Consider the following 25,849-nt stretch of genomic DNA (forward strand, 5'->3'; position numbering starts at 1 on the left):
TGGGTAAGAGAGTGTACACAGATGCTTAGCATTTGTATCCTGGGGACTAAGCTCTTCTGGGCCTTTTCCACTGGTTGATTCTGGTGTCACATACCACCTATTCACTTTCTATCAGTGTCAGTTTACTACCTATACCTAGTATCAACCCCACCAACTTCAACTCACAAAAAAACTGGGTATAAATTTAAATTACGGAAGAAGGGGTACAGAGTTTTCAATAAAGAGTTACACAACTTTCTCGAATTCTTCACAGTCTAAATTGATTTTCCTTGAACATTTGTTGTTATATTTTTGTTTTGGCAAACTCTGGGTCCTGGGTTAAAAAAGCGACACTTTATTATTGAGAAACGACTGACACCATTACTATTACATCTGTTTCTATGACAATTCAATCTTTTGTGACAGGGTTGTGTAGATATTAATTTAATACGGAAAAAAATTTTCACCTATTTCACTCTATATGTACATTCAAAAACAATTACAAAATAATTTAGGAGGCAGAAGAATCTAAATGATAAGAGCATGGGCTCAGAGATGGTTTACATGGGGTTTGGATTATGATTCTGCCATTTACTAGCCATGTATCCACAGAAATGTTATGTAACCTCTCTGAATCTGTTTCCTCAATGGAGATGTGAATACTGTCTAACTGTTAGGGTTATTGTGAGGCTTAAATAAGATAACACATGCAGAGCACTTTTCATTGTGCCTCAGAACACAGTAAACACTCAGTAAATATTAATTCATCTTATGAATAAAAACAGTTTAAAGTTTAAAAAGGACAGATTTATAAAGTAAGTAACTGGTATATCTTAAGGTACTGTCAAAAAATGAAGAATATGACTTTAAGCAAAAGACCTTGGGATTGCCAATGGTTTGTTTTCATAAACCATTAGGTCCAATCGGCCTTAACTTACTGTCAGGGTGCTGTTGAGGGGATTTTCAAATCAGTGATCTCATAAGGCAGAGTAGAACTGCTCCACAGGCTGTAATCTTTATGGCAGATCACCAAATATTTCTCCTGTGGAGCCACTAGGTGGTCTTGAACCACCAAACTTTGGTTAGCAGCTGAGTTCTTAACTGTTGTACCACCATGGTTTTAAATGCCAAGATAAACCCCTTAATGCCTTACCTCAAGGGGAACATTCCTTATATGAGCTGGCTAGTTCCCAGGGCAGGGACAACTCTACTTTTGTGTCAGGAATTTTTTTTTTTTTTTTTTTTTTTCCCATGTCTTACATAAACTTTCTGCTGGTTTAGATGCACATTTCCCAAACACAGTATGATTTGGTTTCTTTGAATAAAGAACACATCATGACCTGTGGTCTCTCATCAGTAATATTATTTGATCAAGGTAAATTAATATTCTAAAGGAGTATAAATATCTCTGTGTGTGGTAATTACACTCTGTTAGAAAATATTGATTGAAATATATATTGTTGTTGTTGTTGTTGTTATATGCTGTCAAGTCATCTCAGACTCATAGCAGTCCCTTGTTGGGTTTCCAAGGCAGTATCACTATGGAAGTAGATTGTTCAATCTTCCTTCCGAGGAGTGGCTGGTGGGTTTGAACAGCCAGCCTTCTGGTTAGCAGTCAAGGGCCTTAGGTACTACGCCAATATATATAATATATATAATATATAAAATTGTAATTGTAATACATGTTGTTGTTATGTGCCGTTGAGTCAGCCCCGACTCATAGTGACCCCTCCTTGGGTTTCCGAGGCAGTATCACTACAGAAGTAGATTGCCCAACTTTCCTTCCAAGGAGTGGCTGATGGGTTTGAACCAAGTGTCTTAGGTACTATGCTACCATTGCTCCTATTGTAATATATACATTATATATAATTGTATATAATGCATAGTTAGCTCTTAAAGTTAGGAATACAAGTCCCTTTTATAGTACCTATTTAGAAACTCAGGAGCTCTGGTGGTGCAGTGGTTAAAGCATTTGGCTGCTAACCAAAAGGTTTCAACCCACCAGTGGCTACATGGGAGAAAGATGAGGCAGTCTGCTTCAGTAGAGATTTACAGCCTTTGAAACTCTATGAGGCAGTTTTATTCTGTCCTGTAGGGTTACTATGAGTCAGAATGACTCCATGGCAGTGGGATTGGTTTTGGCTTGGTATTTGGAAACTCGTTTAAGTACATTTTACATGCATATTCCTATCCTTATAGTGTAATTTTGCTTAACATTTTCAATTGTATTTTTCATTATGAAATGTACTGAGCAAAACCAAAAAAATGAAGCCTATTGCCATCAAGTCAATTCTGATTCATAGTGACCCCCCATAAGGCTTTGAAGCCTGTATACCTTATTTTATTTTATTTATTTGTTTGTTTATGTAATTGTGATTTGGGTGAAGATTTACAGAGCAAATTCACTTTCCATACAGCAGTTCACATATACTTTGTCTCATGTCATTGACCACAGTTTACCACAATGCAACAGCTCCCCTCCCACTTCCTCCCCATAGTTACCTCTTCCCAGTGTCCATCCCTCCATACACTCCTGCCCCCTGAGCTGTCTCCCTGTGCACAAGCAGCCCTTCCTTCTCCCATGATTGTTCTCTCCAAGGAGTGTATCTACCTCAGGTAAGTGTTCAACTCATTTGCCTGTCTTTTGTTTGGCTGGAAACCACAGGTGTGGGTTCAATTCCAGACCTGAAGGGCAGCTAGGGGCAATAGTCTCAGTGGTTCCACCAGGCTCTATCAGACCAGCAAACCTGGTCCCCACCATTTTTTTTTTCTCCAAATGATTTTGAGTTTTGTTCCACAGTGTTCTCCCTCTCTAACCAGGATCTCCTACATAGATCCCCTTCCAAGTGGATGACAGTGGTAGCCGGGCACCATCTAGTTCTTCTGGTCTCATAGTTGTATAGGTTGCAGATTGGATGGTGTACCAGTCATTAGGACTAATTGTTTCCATGAATTTTGGTTTTCTTCATTCTTCCTTGCTCTGGACGAGGAGAGACCCATCGTTGCATCTAAATGGCAGCTTGCTAGCTTTTAAGATCCCAGTCGCCACTCGACAAAGTAGGAGGTAGAACAATGTTTTGTATAGTATATTATGCCAATTGAGCTTGATGTCCCCTGCGACTATGGTCCCAAGCCCGCAGGTTCAACTACTCGGTCCCTGTGGGTAGCTGGCTGTGACCAAGCAGTGACCACAACCTTGCTCCTTGTCAGCTCTACTATACACCTGGGAATTCTGATCACTCACATAAACTTATAGGACCATTTTCTGCCAACCCTATATATGTTCTTGGATACCCTCCCCATTTCATAGACATACCTAATCATTTAGCCTGTCCACCCATCTATCCACCCATATACCCATGTTTGCCTTCACTGACAACGCAGTACTGTATGTGCAAAAGGGTTCATATTTGTTGTCTGTACCTCCCACATACCTCTCTGTCTTTCTCATCCTCAGTGGTGCCATATTGGTCACTCACATTTGGTACATTGCCCTTCTCTTCACCCAGATAATACTTATCTCTATCTATCTAACAAGGCTGTATACTTTTATGGAAGCAGACTACCTCATCTTTCTCACACAGAGTAGCTAGTGGGTTCGAACCACTGATGTTTGGTTAGCAGCCCAATGCCATAACCAGAGCACCACCAGACCTCCTTGTATCGAGCAAATGGAATATACGTTGCTAATTTTTATAGCAGATTAGTGTAAGTTTATGTGTTACCATTCCTAAATACAGAAGGAAGCCCAGTCTCTGCTGAGGCAAGCTTTCTCAGTAGCTTTCCCTGTGGGTGGCATGCCAGTACAACCATAATTGCACATCCCAATTTTTACCATGTGGCTTATACCCTACTCTGGTTATAATCCAAAGGATAATGCTTTGTAGGGGCAGAACAGAGTTATGGTAGGTGAAACAACTACACAGATAGTTATTTTTCCTTTTAATGGCAACTATATGTGATTTCCCCTGCTGCATATACCAATATATTTAGGTGGGTTACTCACATGCATAATAATTACTACTGGGGACTCATCTTAAAAGCCAAGAGTTGGATTGTATGTGAAAAGCATTATTTTACACCTCATTGTTCATGTGGGGACAAATTAATGGATGTCTAATGCCATTAATTCACAATTAGATCACTTATGTTTAACCACATGCTTTCTATGCATACATATATAAATATTAATTTTGTATAGAATGATAATCACTCAGTACCATAACAATTAAACAGCTGTAACCTGTCTCATGTGTTAAGTGATGGAGCTGCAGGCAAGCTCCTAGCGCAGATGGTCTTACCCACCCATGCTTAATGTTAAAGACTTCTTAAAAAAAAAGAGGTGTTGACGAATCAGAACAAGTAGGCATAGTTGTAATGCAAATCGGTCAATTTGCAATGTAGATTACCCTAAAAACTAATTTGTGTATAGGAATAAAATTAAGCTCTGTTGTTAAAGGAAGACATTATATTACATTTGGATATAGTAGATTCCCTACCAACATAATTATTTACTAATTTCACTCAACCAACAGAGTTTAATGGAAAAGCAGCTGGCAAAGTATTCATATTTATGGATCTCCTTTGACTGCTCCTTAATTTATCCATGGCACATGCCTATTAAATCCCAGAAATAATAGTCCTATTTCAGACAGCTGTTTTCTAGTTCTTCAAGAGGTACTCAAAAGAAGAGAGGGTCATTGAACTTATCATGAAGAGCAACAACAGAAAAAAATAGGCTCTGGTCACACCATGATCTGTCAATATAATAAGCTAAGTATGAAAAAGAGGAAAAAGACACGGCTCTTGTATGGACTAAAACCATAACCAAACTTTTATTTAAAAAACAGATAGAAAAGGAACTTTTTAAGACTAAATAGGCTATTTTCAGCTTGTCATATTCAAGATTGACAGAGATGAAATCTGCCATTGAAAGGAGACTAAGGTACTACTGTGGGAATGGGTACACATCTGTATAATAGTTTTCCTTGAAACTGTGGGGTTAATTTTTCTATACTTACATTAAACTGAATGCAAAGTTCTGATTTTTTTTTTTAACTCCTTTTGGGTATTAAGCATTTCCGCTTCTAATGAAAATTACTTAAAATTCACATGAACATTTCATTAGTTGCCTGATACTCTAGAGTTACCTGGCTTAAATTTTAGGAGGAATTGGCATACTTATAATCTGGTACTAGTTATAATCTTTCTCTTCATTGGTAATATTGTAGAACAGCTGGCAACACATTATTGTGCACCTGATTTCACTCCCCAAATGCCTTGGATCCAAACTTCTCTATAAAAGCCTGATGGACCTGGAAAGAATTAAAGGGAGCATTTTTCATCTTTATTTCTGATTAAATTGTATATCCAATCATCTGAGCTTCAAAACTTCTGATATACTAGGTTTTCATGGAAATTAAGGTCTTAGATGGTGTTATAAAGATACAAATCAAGAAGATATTCCAAATTGAAAAAAAAAAGACCCTATGAATTAATAAAGAAACAACAGCTGGCTATTAATAAAATATTATAATACAAATTGGACATATAGCTTAATTAGTTTTAATGCAGATAGCATGCCTGTCAATAAACTTTAAAACATAATTTAAGTTGACTTAGGATGAGAAATGAAATTTAAGGGGGGAAAAAAGAAAACTCTAGTTATGGATATATTCATATTTTAAAACTGTCATGGTATACAATATTTTAATTCAAATTAAACAAAAACCAAACCAAACTCACTGCTATAGAGTTGGATCTGACTCATAGCAACCCCTCCTTGGGTTTCTGAGGCGGTATCACTATGGAAGTAGATTGTCCAACCTTCCTTCTAAGGAGTGGCTGGTGGGTTTGAACCGCCAGCCTTCTGGTTAGCAGTCAAATGCCTTTGGCAATTCAAATTACTTGATTCAAAAATTTCTTTAGGATAAAATTTTTAATTTATAAATTATTTCTTCAAGATACAGAGCAACTATACATTAAATTATTTTCAGAGACTTTAGAAAACCACTAAATTCAGCTGGGAAATAAATAAAGGCAGTAAGAAAAGAAAGGATCATGGCCATCAAGCCTAAAGAAGCCAGGAATATTTCAGTAACCTACCTGATTATAAAACAACACAAATAATCAGCATTTTCTCATATACCGCTCCATTTGAGAAAATGACGGTGGACTTAATCCTCCATTCTTTCTGAACACAGCTGCCTCTCAACTCAATGGGCCTTATAGTAAGCTGGGTAGGAATACATTTAATTCAGTAGTGGATATTGGGGCCTATGCTACACTATAGGAGGTAGATTAAAGGGAAAGCTTGTGCACAACAAACCACTATAGTATAGAATTCATTTATCATATGACTCCAAATAAGTGAAGCAGCTTTCTTCCAAAAAACTCAAAATTCTCTCAGCCTCATAGTTATGTGCCAATCACTTACGTGGCAAGATTTATGTTAAATCCAGATGTATTCAACCACAAGACATTTGCCTACATTCAGAACTGAGTTTTAGAAATCTTAAAGAAAAAAAATGCCTTTTTTTTGAAAGTACAGAACAACCCATTTAACATTTCCCAAAACAATACAACTGTCAGAGAAATGTACTTCTCAGTAGCACTGCTGTCAATTGATTTGAAACTCTCACGCAGCTTTAGCTGATGACTCTGCCGCTGTGAGGCTGAATTATAGCATGGAGGAGAAGACAGAGCCTCAAATACCTGTTGTCAATAACAAAATGTCCACATTTACTTCTATTTTTAGGATAAAGAAACAGCTGCCTAGGGAAATCAACATGATTAGGGAACATTTATCAAGATGACCCTTGGGACTATTATTTTATTCAAGGTCACACAACAAATCCACAAAAGTAAGAGAAGATTCTAAATCAAACTATCCTGAGGATTTGCCTGACTTGTGGATACAATTCTTATGGGCTTTTGAAGGCATTTTATACAAGGTAAGGAAGGTTCAGATGCCACAAAGTTATTGCAAGGCACACTTCACCTGAAGTTAATAGAAAGGTTAAAAGTAATAATAACTCTGAATCCTTACAGGCTAAGATTTTAGCAGAAAAGAAGAATGATTCATAAGCATTGAGATTGTAGTCAAAATTTCCACACAAAGTCTAACTTTAATTAAAATTTCATATTAAGACCACGAAATTTGTTTTTGTTGGCTGATTACTCTTCGACTCAACAGATTTTTTTTTTTTTAATTTTCATTGTAATTTGGGTGAAAGTTTACAGAGCAAATTCATTTTCCATACAGCAGTTCATACACATTTTGTTTCATGACATTGACTGCAAATTGCCCACAATGTAACAGCTCTCTTCCTACTTTCTCCCCATAGTTATGGCTTCCCTGTGTCCTTCTCTCTCATGCACTCTTGCCCCTGAGCTATCTCCCTGTACAAACACTGCCCTTCTGTTCTCCCATGATTGTTCGCTGTATTTGAGGGTATCTACCTGATGCAAATGTTCACCCCATATGGCTGTCTATTAGTTTGGCTGGAAGCCACAGAGTGAGTTCAGTTCCAGACCTGAGGGTAACTATAGGCCATAGTCTCGGGATCAGGGGTGGGGGTGGGGGCAGGGGTGGGGTTGTTTCCGCAGGCTCCATCAGACCAGTAAACCTGGTATTTTGCTTTATGATTGAGTTTTTCCAAGTGGTTGACAGTGATAGCCAGGCACCATCTAGTTCTTTTGGTCTCATGGTCATATAGGCTGATGACTGCATGATCTATTAGTTCCTTAGACTCATTGTTTTCATGCATTTTTCTCCATTCTTCTTTGCTCTGGATGAGGAGAGACTCATAATTGCATTTAGATGGCCACTTGCAAGCTTTTAAGACCCCAGTTGCTTACTCACCCAAGTAGGATGTAGAAAATTTTTTTTATGTGTAGTATGTTATGCCAATGAAAGACCAATTTAGCTTAAAATACAGATCTGCCATTGTTTGCAACACTGGCTGCAACTATGTTGAACTGTTTTGCCATACTGAATTGGGTCTGTGGTGTAGTAAGTTACATAGTGTGGCTTTTCTAGCCATAAGTCTTTGTAAACTCCGTGGTGGAATTTGCTGTGAGCAACTGAGTAGCTCCTAACTGTTAAAGTTATCCACCTGGGGTATTTCTGTTGGGAGCAGCACAAAGTAATTTTCTGGGAAGTTCACTCTCTCTCAGGTGTATAGAATTCTGATGCTGGGACTGGTTAGTGGTCATTCTGTCAGGCTCAAAAGGAGCCCTTCTAGAGGCAGAAGTCATCTTTCTGACTGCTGGCTGAGAAAGACGTGCTGCTGAGAGACACACACTCCTGAGGGAAAGTGCTGCTGAGAAAGAGACACCAAGAGAAATGCATTGCTGAGAGACATGTACTGCTGGGAGAGAGACTAAGAGACTGTTGGCTGAGAGACGGTGGGCTGAGAGAGACTGACTATTGTTCCTGAACTTGAATTGTAGCCTGGTGTTTCCCTATTAAACCCCATAATCTGTGAGTTCTGTGTGGCCACTGCGGCAAATAATCGAACCCAGCAGAAAGGTGGTGTGTGCTGCAGGAGGAACAGTTGGTGTCAGGATTGATGAAAGGGCTGGGGAGGGAGGCAGCATGTCTGGCCTCACAGGAATAGGCCTTGGGCTATTGATGGTGATACTGTTTTCCTCTTGTGGGGTTAGAGGAGGTCAGAAGATGCAGCCTTCTTGCCACTATGGCAGGGTCTTTTTAGGTTAAAACTGACATATGTAAAGAAAAATAAACTAATACAAAGAACAATTCACATAGGTGAAACCATTTGAAGGACAGATGTATTAACATATCAAAATATTATAGCTATCATTACTATAAAGGTTCCCGGGTGGTGCAAATAGTTGGCTCTCAGCTACTAACCAAAAGGTTGGTGGTCTGAACTTACCCAGTGACACCAGAAAAGAAAGGCCTGGTGGTGTGTTTCTGTAAAGATTACAATCAAGAAAACCCTATGGAGCAGTTCTACAGAGTATCACATGGGGTTGCCTTGAGTGCAATCGACCTGGACAGCAACAGGGTTTCCGTTGCTGTAAATAGCATACGAATTATCATCCAAGCACTTCTTCAGAAAAAGAAAATTAAACATTGCTAGATTGCCTAGTAAAAGAAACATTATCTTTTCAACACTTGAAAACATATTGAAATGGAGTAGAGAGAACACTAACAATCTAAACAAATTATAGCCTTCATCATTTAAAAAGATCAGAGAAACTAGTTTGCATTTTTACAAGAGATTAAGTGTCCTCATTGTTTTTTTTTTTTTAAAACAAAAAACAAAAACACAACTCTGAGGGGCTTACAGAGGATAAAGTACTGTATATAAACTTGTTGACTAAATAGACTAAAATGAGAAAATTAATATTGAAAGGCCCAGAATAGATACTAATGTTATCTCAAAGGAAGAAACAGACATCTGAAAATCAGCCTAGTTTCCAGAACATGGAGAAAGTCAATGAGCTCTGAAGGGGGCTTTCCACAGTTCCCTTTAGGGACAGGCTAAAGGAATCACTATCTTCTCTGTGTCACAACACATTTATTATTAATGGGACTGCAGAGCAGGAAAGAATCTTAAGTTCTCTTTTTCTTTTTTTTTTTTTTCAAAGGTTTTTCAGCTTCCAAGTCCACAGACTCCTTGATGGCCCAGTCTTCCCTAATCAGGAGTCATCTATGTCTGTACTAGCAGTGCATCAGGAAGTGGAGAGAGAGTTTGCCTCACACCCAGTGTGCATCCTTGTCTTCCTATCCTCTGCATAAAGACAGGACTCAGTAGGGAAGAATTAGTCACAGCCAACTGTTTCTAATTTCAGTACATATATTCTAGCAGCAGCAGTAGCAACAAGAACTGCCTCATCTATATTACTTATAGATAGATGTCTGGGACTGTTTGTTCTAAGTCCTTTCCACATGATTTAACTCATTAATGAGCTCTCAGCAACTCTATGAAGTAGCTACAATTTTTTCCCTACTTGATTAGATGAGGAAAACTGAGGCACAGAGTGATTAAGTAATTTTCTCAAGGTCACAAACCTATAAAGTGGTAGTGCTGAGACCAGGCACAGATCTGTTCTCAGATTCCATAAACATACTTTGGGAAGGCCTCTTTAAGAAAAAAGAATGTCAAATTATGAATATAATGTTAGGTGTACAAGTGAGTACTTATTAGAATGAGAAAAGACAAATAATAAATTACAATTTTCAATATTTCACAAATACTAGAAAAATCATATAATATTTTTTATTAATTAACTGCCTGATGTGTGTAATATACATTTTCTTTCTATATAATTTTCGGATTATGTTTACTCTTTGATTGCCTCTTTATATGACAATGATTTTGTAATATTTTCTATAGAGAGAATAGAAAGATAATTTAGTCTTTACTCAATGTAATTGTTTAATATGCTTTTTATTACTGATAATTTAGAGAAGTTTCTTTTGGCTTCAAAACTTATTAGCAATGTTCTGTAAATTTTTGACATTACTGTCAAATTTGAGAAGACTCTTATAGGTAACAAAAAACTAATCTTAAATATTCTTTGAATTGATGACATTGTTAACCACTTTCTTGTGATGTTCTCATATAAGCAAGAAATCTTTTCCAGTGTGTCCATACAGTTCACTGGGATACATAACACATGTGGCTTCATATACTGATAAGCTCAATGTTTGTGGTACTGTTACAGGTTTGTGCCTTATAAATACAGGAATTCTGATAAATTCCCCATAAAGAAAAAATTCATCTAAAAAAAACCCATGGTATGTGGATTGATTTGTGTTTTCCTAAAATATGTGTTATAGATCCTAATGTCTATGACTGTGGTTATAATCCCATGCTGGAATGGGTTCTCTTTGTTATGTTAATCAGGCAGGATTACTATAAAGTATATTTTGAATCAATCTCTTTTGAAATATAAAAGAGATTAAACAAGTAAGCTAGCAAGCAGACATGGGGAAGAAAGACGTCAAGCACATGAAGATGACCCAGGAGCAGAAGCTCAAGAGACAAGGACCTTCCTCTAGAGGTGACAGAGAGAGAAAGCCTTCCCCTAGAGCCAACATCTTAAATTTGGACTTTGAGTCTCCTAACTGTGAGATAATAAATTACTCTTTGTTAAAGCCATACACTTGTGTTATTTCTGTTATAGCAGTTCTAGATAACCAAGGAAGACTGCTACAATTTGTACAAGCTCCACTATCAAATAAATTTCTGGTAGGAGAAAACTTCCATTTTGACTAGGCAGTATACATATCTGATGACTGGAAGCATTTCTGTCGAAGAATTTTCCACAGACTAGCTTCTGGTTCTGTATATTTCAAATCTATTTTTCTTCTGGTAGAGGGCAAATTCATATCTTCTTATAATTTCTGGCTTGCATTTTTATGTCATTAGATGAGTCAGTAAGTGGTAGCAGTATTCCTGGATGGCTAGTAATAATTTAACCACACACAGAAATGATTGAGCACCTCATAAATATATTCTATTAAATATAGAATTAAGTTGGAAAGTACCTGTAAATATGTCTCAGGATTGGCATCCAGTTAGTGTGGCTCTAGAAACCCCTTCCTTAACCCCTGGTATCGCACCTTGAAGCCAAGTGCCTCCTAGAACAGTCATTTGCAGGTATAATTTGGTAGCCATGTACTTGTGAAGGGGAATTATAAATCAAATAGTAATAAACGTGTACAAATATAGTTTTAGAATTTTCTTATTCTATGTTTTTTTATTCTCAATCGGGAGAACATTGCAGAAGTTATAAAGAATTCTGATCTAATAACCTAAAGAAAGCATTTGTCAGAGTGACCTCCCCATGCCCCCAAAAAAGAACCTGTCACGGATTCTTTTTATTTAGCAACGTAAATATGATTCTTTCACCATTATCCTGAGATAAGTATTAGAACATCAGCCTAAGCCTGTCCATAGGAGCTCTGGTAGCATAGTGGCTAAGACACTTGCCTGCTAACCAGACGGCTGGCGGTTCAAACCCACCAGCCACTCCTCGGAAGGAAGGTTGGGCAATCCTACTTCCGTAGTGATACTGCCTCGGAAACCCAAGGAGGGGTCGCTATGAGTCGGGGCCAACTTGACGGCACATAACAACAACAACAACAACAAGCCTGTCCACACTGTTTCAATCTTTACCCGTGTCTCCCATGTGGTTTGGTAGGTAATGCCCCAGCTACGTGTATTTCATTCTCAGTTTCTAATCTGCAGAATCCTAAAACCCAGAGCAACAATGGTATTTAATAGAGGTATGCTGAGTACTGTATGTCTAAGTTTTGTCTGAACGAACAAAGCATGTCTTTGTGATCATTAATGATCTTGTTTCCCAATGTACTAAAGAATTAGAATAAAAACAAATAGCTGGTCTTTCTAGTTTAAAGGAATTAGGATTTCCCTTAGGCCAAATTTCCATTTGAATTGCCTGAAAAGTACATGAAAATCAATGTAGCTCAATAAACAACTCTGTGTTTGAGACAATAATAGAAGAAAAATACCACAATAGACTCCACCTTTCTTTCATCACCGTTGATTTAAAAAAAGAACATCTCTCTAACCCCCACCCCAAATATATCAACTATTTGTAAACTACAACGATTCTCAGGTTAGGTTATTTTTTAAAATAACAATGGAATGGAAATTTCATTAACTCTTTAAAGTGAGTTCCTTGTGCAAAAATTGTTTACATTTTTTAAAAATTTCAATACCAAACACACTGGCTGCGTTGCAGTTTGTCTAATTTACACTTAATTTTAAAAAATTCTGATTTACTTAACACAATTTGCCCGTTATCTTAATTAAGTGCTCTATATTCCAGTATTTCATTTAATTCTAACAATCTTATGTGGTACATTGGGAGAAAGATGTGGCAGTCAGCTTCCGTAAAGATTTACAGCCTTGGAAATTTTATGGATCAGTTCTACTCTGTCTGAGAGGGTCACTATGAGAGCCACAGACCCATCGGCAGTGGGTTTGGTTTTATAGGTGGTACATAATATTCACATTTCATATATGAGAAAATTGAGACTCAGAGAGATGAAATGGCTTGCAACGGTCACTGAATTTATAAATGCTGCAGTGAGGATTCAAATTGCAAAAGCTCCTAAACACTAGGGAATTCTGTCTCATAATCTCATATAAGTATTAGTATAGCCATTTTACACTGGAAGAAAGAAAAACTGAGGCTAACATTTATAATACAAGTTATCATAGCATATAAGTTGCAGAACTGCACTGAACACAGACTGTTTTTAAATATCAAAATGTATGCTTTTTTCCATTATTTTACACTGACCTCCCTAGAAATACTCAATAAATATCCTATGAGATATTTACTGCTTAATGGACAAAGAAATGAATGAATTAACAAGGAAAAGGTAACTGAGGAATGCAAAATACAGTATCCTACAAAATGGATCCCACATGATCTGAAAAAGTGAATGTTAATTTTCTCTATTATTTAATGCCATAGAAAAATAAAAATAAAAGTTAATGGAACTGAGAATAAGAACAAAGAACTCCAATGGTTAAATCTAGTAATTTTTCAAATAAAGCAGAAACTATCAATAGTTAAGGAAGTCGTGGTGGGACACTGGTTAAGTACTTGGTCATTCAAACCACCAGCTGTTCCATAGAAGACAGATGTAGCAGTCTGCTTCTGCCAAGATTATAGCCTCAGAAACTCTATGGGCAGTTCTATTTGTCCTATAAGGTTGTTGTGAGTCAGAAGAGACTCATTGGCAATGGGGTTTGGGGATCAATACTTATGAAATTCCTAAAGCAGTCCTTCAAGACAGGGCCACTATCTAAGATACTTAAGTTAAACTTTTGGGATAAATGGATGGAAAGAAGTTAAAAAAAATATTCCTAAATATTCCTAAAAATATTCCTCAAACTCTTAATGAAAAGAACAAATAAAACCCCTGATGTCTCACATCTAAGTAATAGTGATACTGCCAAAATCTTCTGGACTAGACATTTCAAAACTTTCTTTACGTGCCTATTCCAGGATTTAAATAGGTTTTCCAACCTGAAGTTCCATATTACATTTAATTGAAATATATAAATTTAAGCCCTATTTGTCTATTCTGTCTTCTGGAAAAATAGAAAGTGTCAATCAGCCTCCAGAAGATAATTTGCCTACAGACAGAGATCGAGCTGCCTTTTCTTTCATAACAATCATCCATGGTAGATAATGATCAAATGTTATTCAAGTCCCCCATCCCCTCTTCTAGGGCATCGTCTCATTTGTAGCCTTAAATGCTCTCAGATACAAAACATTACGTTAGGGTAAATCCTTTCAACAAATGCTAACAAGAATATTTCCTGGGGATGTTATATAAAAGTTAGCAATATTCAAAATTTGGAACTCAAGATTTATCGTATCTAGGCTATTTAATAGGAGCTCTGGTAGCGTAGTGCTAAGGCACTTGACTGCTAACCAGAAGGCTGGCAGTTCATACCCACCAACCACTCCTCAGAAGGAAGGTTGGGCAATCTACTTCCAGAGTGATACTGCCTTGGAAACCCAAGGAGGGGCCACTATGAGTTGGGTCGACTCAACGGTACATAACAACAACAACAGGCTATTTAACTAGCATTGCATGTGAAAGTTGTTGATCTCGCTACAGAAAGGAATCTGTTCAGTACAGGCTGGCATGGTGTTTGCATTGCTTCTAAGGCCAATCATCTCCAGCTACAGGCCAAAATCAGGTTTAAAATCAGGACGGGATGTATCCTTTCATCATGCTTATTCAATCTGTATGCTGAGCAAATAATCCGAGAAGCTGGACTATATGAAGAAGAATGTGGCATCATTATTAACAACCTGCAATATGCAGATGACACAACCTTGCTTATTGAAAGTGAAGATGACTTGAAGCACTTACTGATGAAGAGCAAACAGTACAATCTTCAGTATGGATTACACTTTAACATGTTGTTGTTGTTATGTGTCGTCAAGTTGGCCCCGACTCATAGCGACCCCTCCTTGGGTTTCCGAGGCAGTATCACTACGGAAGTAGGATTGCCCAACCTTCCTTAAGCAAAAGTCCTCACAACTGGAATAAGCAACATCAAGATAAATGGAGAAAAGATTGAAGTTGTCAGGGATTTCATTTTACTTGGACCCACAATCAACACCCATGGAACCAGTGGGCAAGAAATCAGATACTGTATTGCGCTGGGCAAATCTGCTGCAAAAGACTTCTTTAAAGTGCTGGGAAGCATAGAGGTGACTTTGAATACTAAGGCTCACTTACCCCAAGCCATGGCATTTTCAATTGCCTCATATGCATGTGAAAGATGGACAATGAATAAGGGAGATCTAAGAAGAGTTGGTACCTTTGAATTATGGTGTTGTCAAAGAATACTGAAAATACCATGGACTGCCAGAAGAAGGAACAAATCTATCCCCGAAGAAGTGCAGCCGGAATGCTCCTTGGAGGCGGGAATGGCCAGACTTCATCTCACCTACTTTGGTCATATTGTCAGAGGGACCATTCCTGGAGAAGGATATCATGCTTGGTAAAGTGGAGGATCAGCAAAAAAGGGATGACCCTCAAAGAGATGGATTCAGACAGTGGCTGCAACAATGGGCTCAAGTATAGCAAGGACTGTGAGGGTGGTGCATGATTGGGCAGTGCTTTGTTCTGTTGTATACAGGGTCGCTATAAGTCAGCACCAACTCAACAGTACCTAACAACAACACAGGCCAATCAGATAGCAGTTTTTCCCTCTTTTCCTAGACAGGAAGAAAAGAGAGAGCAACCAATCCATTGAGTTGCCTTTACATCATTATACTGTTTGTTACAGTTAAATACATTAATAGTGGACTTATGGAATTAAGTCAAGACTAGTAACTCCTAGTTCAAAGATATGACCTTGTCTGACCTCAATTCTCACAACACAAAACTGTTTAAGCTTTTTAATAGAGAAACAGACATTAAGTCAACCTCACTATACTAGGCCTAAAATGGAGTCATTTATGCTAAACCTGTTATTAACAAGGAGCTCTGGTAGCATAGTGCCTAAGGTACTTGACTGCTAACCAGAAGGCTGGTGGTTCAAACCCACCAGCTACTCCTTGGAAGGAAGATTGGGCAATCTACTTCCGTAGTGATACTGCCTTGGAAACCCGAGGAGGGGTCGCTATGAGTCGGGTCCTATTCGACAGCACATAACAACAACAACAATAAAATGGTATTGACAAAGCAAAACCTAAGTTTCTCTATTTCATAGATGCCTAATATTTCCAGGAGCTGAAATCTGAGTCAATCATTTGACTCTCCCAGAAATGGAAACCTAAGCTAACTAATTAGAACTTGCTTATTCAGTTTAACCTAGTTCATGATTTCCCCCTTATCCCAAATAAGCAAAGAAAATACCTGCTACTCTGAAATTTGCCTAGTAAAACTTCCTTGTTCCTATGTGTTTACGGCTACAAAACCCTTTTGTTTTGTACCACTCTTCTGAACTCTTGTCTAATTTCTAGGCCTGATTTGTTGTTGTTGTTGTTATGTTATGTGCCGTCGAGTCGCCCCGACTCATAGCGACCCCTCCTTGGGTTTTCGAGGCAGTATCACTACGGAAGTAGGATTGCCCAACCTTCCTTCCGAGGAGTGGCTGGTGGGTTTGAACCGCCAGCCGTCTGGTTAGCAGGCAAGTGACTTAGCCACTATGCTACCAGAGCTCCTAGGCCTGATTTATGAATTGAAAAATAAAGTTTATGACTTCTTACAGAAATTTAATATTATGGAAATCTTAATTTTTAACACATGATATTCAAATTTGTCAACTATTATTTATATATCATATTTAATTCTATTTAATATTTTTAAATCTTGCCTCTAGGTTCTCTAACTATTCTTTACTCTCAATGAAAAGCAAAAGCAGATATACAAGTACTCATTTTCTGCTTTTATGGGGAATAAACTCTAAAACATCAAAATATACCTTTAAATCATGTACTAGTGAGTGCTGGTACTTATTTGATATGATTCAATTATGTAACTTTTTTTTTTTTATAAAAAGATTCAACAATCATAATGCTTTCTGGGGAGTAAGGGAAAATTTATTTCAATCACAATATTGCTAGAAGTAGAATTTCCATTTGTTCATTTTCTGTTTTTATGCATCACTAGTCAAAGCCTAACCCAAGAAAAAAGGACATCGTACAGTGACCCTGCAGATGAGTATGACTGATTTGCTGAACATATGATTCCCAGTGAGAAGAAAATATGAACACACAAATAAAAATATCAGGATGGGATCCTTCAGGTAGATAGGTTGTTAAGTGAGTCCTTCAGGTAGATAGGATGTTAAGTGAATACTCAAAATTCATAATCTATTTTACTATCAAAATGCCTATGGTTTTATGAAAGCATGAACAGGGTTTATGAAGACAGTAAGATGACTAATGAAGAATATTCTTTGCTTTCTACGGGGAACTTTTGTTTGCTTCTAACTGTTTAATTTCTCCTCTGTCTCTCTTTCAATTAACCTCCCTGTTTGTATTCAATGAGATGGCACATAATATGGAGAAAGAAAAAAAATCTTGCTGATTTATGAGTATTCTTTCATAAAGTGGCAGCTTCTTTCAGCCAGATGCACAATTGAGAGAAAATGCAGAGAAACAGTAACTATCCCAAATGAGAAAAAACACACTAGTTTCCTGGGTTTTTAAATCAGTGGCTCACAAAGGCCTTTTTTAAAATGGCCTCTTAGGCTTCATTGTGTGCATAATACACAGGTAATAAGCAGACAGGCGAAAAGCTATTGGACCTCTATATGCCAAAATTTGGAATAACCAGTTCTAATAGTATAAAAGAACAAAACAATGATTTCAAGGTTCTCTATGCCTTTTAAAAGGTTTATTTCCAAGATTTGTTTTTTAAACGAAGCTGGTCCTATATTTCCACATTGTTACTCATATGGAATACAAAAGCAACAGCACAAACGCAACAACGGAAAGTGAGATTGCTAACAAAACTCCTGTTTGTGCCCAGATGACTGGAAGGTTGATCAAGAGCAGCTCATCCATAGGAAATCACAAGATCAGCAGGACAACGGGAGAATGATTTGTTGAGTAACTGTTGGTTGACAAGTTAAGTCTGTCTATGGATAGCTTTATAGTACATTCCCTGGTTTTCCAAACTGTATACATGTTTGCTATACTTCCTAGCATACACATAATGAAATATACATTTTCTCCTGAACTAACATCAGTTCACCCCTTCTGACCAGTCATAAGGGTGGTATATGAAAGAGAATGATTAGAAGCATATTTTTGTTGTCCTGCCTTGGTACATGGGCATTCTGGGAGTTAGGGGATAGTGCTGTTTGGTCACTGGGGTATTGCACTGTCCTTTGTATGTTCATAGAAAGATACACAAATTGTGGTTGTCAACGTTTTCTGCTTTAAAGCAGTCATCATGAGCAATACTCTGCCATTATCCTATGAAGCCCATCTGAAGAGTAGAGGAGGGGAAAGCCACACCAGAATTTTGGGGATGAAGGGGAATTATGGGTGCATGTGGACTTTTAAAAAGCCTATCTAGAGAGTTGATCTCATTTTTCTCATACTTGGTCATTTCAGAATATTGCTTGAGAATGTTGAGCTGTACTCCAAAACAAGGTCCATGCATGGCTCATTCCTTTTCTCCTTCAAGGATTCAGAGTACTCTGCAAGTTGCAGTAGTAATGCTATGTTTCCCCAGCTGTAGGCAAGCTCATATTTAACAAGTGAGACTCTAAGGATGTTGTGCAGTAAGAGTTAATACAGCAGGTCTGCATGCAAGGCTGGCCCTTGACTGGCATCTAGGAACTTGGCTTTTGCCCACACTGATAAGGTTATTTTGCCTGCCAGAAGCACTGATCACCTGCTTTTCTTCTCTGGGTCTTCAATTTTTGTAGCTGTGACTATAGTACTTTAAGAAGAAAACTTACTTGAGCAGGCCCCAATAAAAACCCTAGACTCTGAGTCTCTCAAACGGGCTTCCCTGGGCAGACATACTGCACACATGTTGATACATTTTGCTGCTGAAGAAAGGAGCATGCTCCATGTGACCTCTCCCAGTGGGAGAGAAAGAACATAAGATTTCTGGGCTGGATTTTTCCACACTCCACCTGATATGTCTTCCCCCCACCTTCTGATGACTGTAATAAAGTACAGCTGTGAGTACAATGCCTCAGAGTCCTGGGTGTCTTTCTAGTGAATCAACAAATATGACAGTGATCATGGGACCCTTGAAACAGATGTCAAGGATATCAGAAGATTAGAAAGAACTTGACTTGAAGTTTGTAAACATTCAATAGTGACAATTATAAGATGTATGTGATTTTAATTTTCCATGACAACATTTCTGGCTAACCAATTGCTGTAAGCAATAAAGTGAAGTCCATAATACTTGCAGATGTATTGGAAGAAATCTTTTAAGATACTGACACTGTTGCCCCCAACCAATCAAATTTTATTCTAAGAACTTAAAGCAATGTGGAAAAACACTATACTTCCAGCTCTGAAATTTTTTAGGATTCTGTCTTTTAAAACTAATACTGTATACTTTCACTGAAATGAGGTAGACATTTATTACTTTTGCTGTGCTTTTATTTGAATTAATATTTCAATTTTAATTCAGTTTTAACTTCAGTAACACAAATGGTAAAAAGCAAAGACACTGAATACCTTGAAAATATGGTATCACATATATTGTAGTTACTTTTGTATCCTTGCTAAGTATCATTTATGCACTAAACATATGTCTTAAATACCTATTTGATTGTTTTATTTAACCTACAGAAGTCCTAAATGTCATCATATATTAAAAAATGTTAAGCATATAAATTTGTTTAAGAACAGCTAGACCTGAATATTTTATAACTATGTTTCTCATGGTACTGCAAAAGAAAATCAAATACCTTTTTTAGAGATTCAAATGTATCTGTAAGTGCTAAGATTTATGATTCTAGAGTCTATAAAGGCCAAGAAGGTCATATTTTTGAAATTTTTTTAAGGTAAAAAAATTTGGCTGTGATTATTAAGAAATGCAATGGTAACACAGAACACTAAGAGATAATATATGAATGAAAGTAATATAAAATGAGAATTCATAAATAAGAAATGAAATCTTGGCCTTTACAATAGTGAATATAAAATTCTTATAATATAAAATTGTGACATGTGTCCTAAAAAGAACTGAATTGACATTATAAAAGGATAATCTTACTTAAAAAGCAATTTCTTTAGAAAAAATAAGCATTTTTTTTTTCCATGTTGAAACAGATACCAAACAATTTGAGCTATCAGTTTTATGGAGGATAAAAAAAAAGTGCAGTCACCTACCAATAGTACAGTGCTCTCCGTTCCATCCCTGGCTGCATTCACACTTGCCGTCCTTGCAGGTTCCGTGTTCAGCACAGCGGGGGTGGCAAGCTCTTTGATTGCACGCTGGGCCTGTCCAGCCCTCTTCACAACGACAAGTCCCCCCCATGCAAACACCATGTGAGCCACAGTCCACCGAACATATCTCTATATTGAAAAAAAGAGGATGCAGAGCAAGGTAAGACAGTAGGGGAGAATGAGAAGGGGGATTAATAAGCAATGTGACATCTCACACTCAAATTTGTTAAGGTGAAAAACAAAATCGTTGAAAATAAAAGTATCTACGTATACTATGTAAATTTCAGCATAGACTACAAAGAATTATAATGCTACAAGTTTACTTCTTTATTCATGATTTAATTTTATATGCTGCCCGAATCATTCATACAGTGCACATAATAATTTTGTTATAATTTCCTATTTTAATAAATATGCACATATATGACTGCATGTATATATACATATATGTGTATAAAAACAGGTGTGTATAAATCAATCAATCAATCTATCTAATAATTCTGAAGAGTATCTTTGGCAGCCAAGAACACAGGCATACAAACACACATCAAGTTAATGAACTTTTTCAGTATCCCAGCTTTCTGGTATCTAAAAGGACTTGGATTTCACACCTATAGCAAGAAATGCAAAGGGGTTCTTTCTAATCTTATTGCTTAAATTTTTTAAATATTCAGAAAATTTTATTAAAAAGAATCTACTATGCATGTCCATTAGCATGCTTCTGACATATAGATATGCTACTTAAATTGCTGTTGATCCTATTCAGTAAACTTGTACTGCGGACGGGTACCAGTCGCTTAAGCTTACACAGTAGAAAAAAAATCAGTTTTAAAAAATATATATAATTATTGACTCTGTCAAAAATCAAAATAAGATTTTTCAACAACTAGCATTATTGAAAGGAGCACAGGTGACCAAATTACTTCATATGACTATAATAATAAGGGTTTCAAAAAGAAGTCTAACATAATTTTTTCTTAAAGCTTTCTTATAAGTTTTTTTTTTTTTGTTATTGTTAGTGCCATTGAGTTGGCAAAGCAGAACTACATCCAATTTAAGAGAGAGAGAGAGAGAAACGAAGAGAGCTAGGAGGAGAAGGAGAGGGATAAAGGGAGAGAGAGGGAAGAAGTCTTGATGGATATTTCATTCTTTACATATAAAGTTCAAAATCTATATTGTTAAATATTTCTTTTCTGTGATTGTAAAAAAAAAGCACTGTTTAGTTTTGGTTTTCTTTTTCTTTCTTTCTTTCTTTTTTTTTTTTAAAAAGCTCAATAACAGAAATGTGCAATTATTTCCAACAAATACAAAATAGACTACAGCCTTTTTTTAATTTTAAAAAAAGAACTATTTTATAGTTAAGTGCTCCTATTTTCCCCATTCATTGCCCAAATAACATTTTTCAGACATGTAATTCTCTGTCTCACAGTACTACAGAACTTTAAACATCCTATCAAGGCACTATGAGAGTTGTAACATTTCTTACAAACAGCAGTCAGAACCACTAACTGGAAGAGAGAGTATGTGTTTTTTCATGCTACATTTCTATCACTTTTGAATTAAATTTTTGATTAAGAGATCCAAGAGAGTTTGATTAACTTCAGAGCAACATAACATCACCCTGGCTTGAGAAGAAAGAGGTTTCTTTCCTAGGTACCCTTTTTATTCAATCTAATCAATTTTTCATTAGGGTGAAGGTGTTTATCAGCGTTTAGCACACTAGCTTTAAGCAAGGTGCGTCAATCTTTGTAATGAACTTATTAATTAGAGTTAATTTAATTGAAGTGGAATTGAAGGGCTAATTAATGGACAAACTGCTGAAGAAGATAGAGGAAAGCTCTGTTGCTTTCAAACCTACAAACTTTCCCATGGAAATAATTTATTTCTTCTAGCAGCTTAGCCAAACGTTTCTTCAGGTATAAAATCTTATTGAATTTAGATATTTGAAGGTCATTTGCACAATAACAATAGAAGTAGATGGTAAACCCTTTTTCTTTAGGATTCAGTTAGTTAGAAATTAGAATTAAAGTGTTAGTAAACTTTAAGCCACAAACGTATATTGAAACAATGTTTTAATAAGCTTAAAATGAAGAACTGTACAACGACAGACATATTGGAGGCACAGGTACCCAGAAATCTTCATAGGATGAACGTAAATGTATCTGAGATCTTCACTATTAATTCTAAGTAAATGTTCTGTCTTTTTGCAATTAACAGCAAGTTTAATAAATATGTTCCTGTACTTAACTACCTTCTTCAACAGAACAGTATCGTATGCATTATTCAACATGTATATTGAGAGTTTAATGTATGTTAAGTTTCTGTTTTGCATTGAGGATATAAAGATGAATAGGATATGGTCTCTGCTCACTGGGACTACACAGCCACTTTGTATACAGGTAAAATTACATTTTCAACTAGGAGGAAAGCAAATCAGGATAAATTATGTAAAATAATTTGTGATTTTGGCAGTCAATTTAATTTTTTAATTAACACCTATATTGTTTTTTGCTACTGATAGCAATATCATTTTATGAAGAAGACTAAATTACCTTTTGAGTTATTTACTATAAATTACAAGCCACCTTTTAGAAAATAATTCAGGTAATGCAATATAATAGTTTTATATGAAACCTAAAGGCTCTATTTTGCTCACATCTCTGCTACTTGGATAGCTATGGGAAGCAAATCAGAATGACAATATTTCAAGTAAGTATTATTTATTCAGGGAGCTCTGGTAGCGTAGTGCCTTAAGGCTCTTGACTGCTAACCAGAAGGCTGGTGGTTCAAATCCACCAGCCACTCCTGGGAAGGCAAATGGGGCAATCTACTTCCATAGTGATACTGCCTCAGAAACCCAAGGAGGGGTTGCTATGAGTTGGGTCCAACTTGATGGCACATAACAACAACAACAACATTATTTATTCAAAGTAATAGTATGCCTATTTTATTGACAGAGACAGTAGAAAAAAGGTAGCTTAAGTACGTACATAATTATATCTATGAAATGTAATCAGGTATGGTTTTCTGTAGGACTCAATCTTTCAGATTTGAAATCAGAAATGCAAACAAAAACAAGTACATGCCTTTTTTAATCCTTGAAATTATGAAGTATATTTTTAAGAGCGAAGGAAAAGCTAATGTATCATTTAAAATAATGTGATGCACTCATGCTTAATAAATGTTGGTTGGTGATGATTCCTTGAAACTCCTAAGATATTCAAGGTTCTTTATAATCCAGCCCAAATTTCTGTTTTCAATCTTATTTACACTATACAATTTCCTGACTAAAATTTCTAGTTCCCTAAGTTATGTGAATCTACTTATACTTCTATGAAAGAAGTAAAAAACCTATTGTAAACCTTGTCTGCGTCCATAAACGTATGGCCAAAAGGGGAGGAAGGAGGATGATAATAGGAAGAAAAAAAGAAAGGAAATAAATGTCCGTCTGTTCTTTTGGTTTCTCCTTTCTCTCTTCTCCTTTGCCTTCCTTCTCTCCCTTTTCTTCCTATTTTTTCTCCTCTTTTTTCCCTTGGTATTATTTATCTTTGCTTAGGTAGTTTTAGTATCTAAAACAAAATTCATCATCTTCTCTATCATTCTCAGTAATCTTCCCTTTGCCTTCAACCTCAGCCTGCCTATTCAATCAGCCTCATCACTTCCCAACTTTCTTGCTCCATTCAGAGACACCAACATTAACCCCAATCTCCCTTATCTCAGACTTCTCACCAACTTTTCTGATTTTTTCTCCCCAAGTAAGTCCTGCCCCCGCCCCCCCTTTAAAATGGTCCTCAAATTTATCCTTTTCATTTCTGTTGACTCCAAACTAATTCAAGCACTCCTCACCTTGTAAGTATTTCAAGTTCTCGTCACATCACAATTACAGGTCTGGGAAAGCTCTCTAACTTGTCTTCTAGTCTTCAATGTCTCTCTAATTTTATGCTCACTGACATACAATCTATAGTCTAATTCTCCTGGAACACTACTCTCATCAAAGTACTGAGCACATTATTATTATTACTAGTGAGTTTTCCATTGTCTAACACATCATTTCTAAACTGCACCATCCATTACTGGGCACAATGCAATATTTACCTCCAAATAACTCTTAACTTTTTTTACTGTGTGATGCAAGCCATGGTATTTCTCATAATTTTGTCTTTCCTAATCACAGTAGTAGTTATAATAATAGAGTTATAAGCTATATTTAGAATTTCTTATGGGCTTAGTATTGTATAAATTATATGCATTAATTCAAGTAATTCTCATAGCATCTGTTAAGAATTTTCTATGATTAAATCTATTTTATAGATAACTGAATCAAGGATATACTAAGCAATCTGCCTATTGTTATATACTATATTTTTACATAAATAAGACATGTGTTATATACTTTTTTTGCCAAACATGCCCTCTACCTGCGAAGTATTTTCATGGGCGTGCTATGCTAATTTATTTCACAGCAATGTGTAAAGAGTAGCATATTGCATTTATGAAAATATCTAGGGAGGAGGGTGCAGCTGGAAAAAAAATGGTATAATGCATGTTATTTGTGTAAAAATGCAGTAGCTAGTAATCAGTAGAGCTTGAATGTGAATGTGTGGAACATGATTTCAGTGTCCATGCTTTTAAGTATTCTCTGACATTGTTCTTGCAGTCAGAAAATATTTTCCTCCTAAACTTCCATCTTTAGATGAAGGAAAGAAATGTCAATAAAGGCGTCCTTGAAAACTTTCATTACTCATCAAGGTAGGGTCACTCCCCTGAATGTCCACTGAACTTAGCATATCATTCCATGTAACACTCAAATACAGTACTAAACTGTGATTTATTGGTTTCTAATTATCTCATGTGTGTTCATCTTATATCCCTAATTAAACTATAATCCTCTAGACTAGAACAGCATCTTTTCAAACTGTGTGACCCATTAGTGGCTCAAAGAATTAATCAATTAACTCATGTTTTGCAACCAGCATTTTAAAAAAAAATAGCATAGCCTTGAAAAAACATCAGTGTGTATCACTTTGTGAAACTTTTATTTCAGTCATGTGAATATTTGTATGTATATGTATATTAGATCACAATGTAAAAATGTATTTAAGACTTGGTTATGGTAAAAAAAATTTGAAAGCCACTGTTGAAGAGGGCAGAAATGGTACCTTATTCGTTTATCCCTATAAGGCCTATCACAATGCTGTGCACATTGTAGGTGCCAATAACAACTTGACTTTTGAATAAAATTACAACCTGCTATTTCTAGTACAATCATATTTTTATAACTAAAACCCAGCATTGAATCAATATATGCATCATAATGTGTATATCGGGAGCTCTGGTAGCATAGTGGTTAAGGCACTTAACTGCTAACCAGAAGGCTGGCGGTTCAAACCCACCAGCCACTCCTCGGAAGGAAGGTTGGGCAATCCTACTTCCGTAGTGATACTGCCTCGGAAAC

At 36.5% G+C, this 25,849-nt stretch overlaps 1 protein-coding gene across 1 annotated transcript in view; it reads right to left on the reverse strand.

Moving 5' to 3' along the window:
* The window catches only part of TENM3 (teneurin transmembrane protein 3), a 628,633-nt gene that overhangs the window by 120,706 nt on the left and 482,078 nt on the right, over positions 1-25,849 (reverse strand). Inside the window, exon 11 of the mRNA XM_042780948.1 lies at positions 20,338-20,523. Within this exon, the coding sequence (XP_042636882.1) occupies positions 20,338-20,523 (186 nt within the window). The remainder of the gene's footprint in view (positions 1-20,337; positions 20,524-25,849) is intronic.

The sequence above is a fragment of the Orycteropus afer genome, unplaced genomic scaffold, assembly GCF_000298275.1.
Source record: "Orycteropus afer afer isolate SDZICR_OR568_19922 unplaced genomic scaffold, OryAfe1.0 scaffold00073, whole genome shotgun sequence".
Classification (NCBI taxonomy): Eukaryota; Metazoa; Chordata; class Mammalia; order Tubulidentata; family Orycteropodidae; genus Orycteropus; species Orycteropus afer.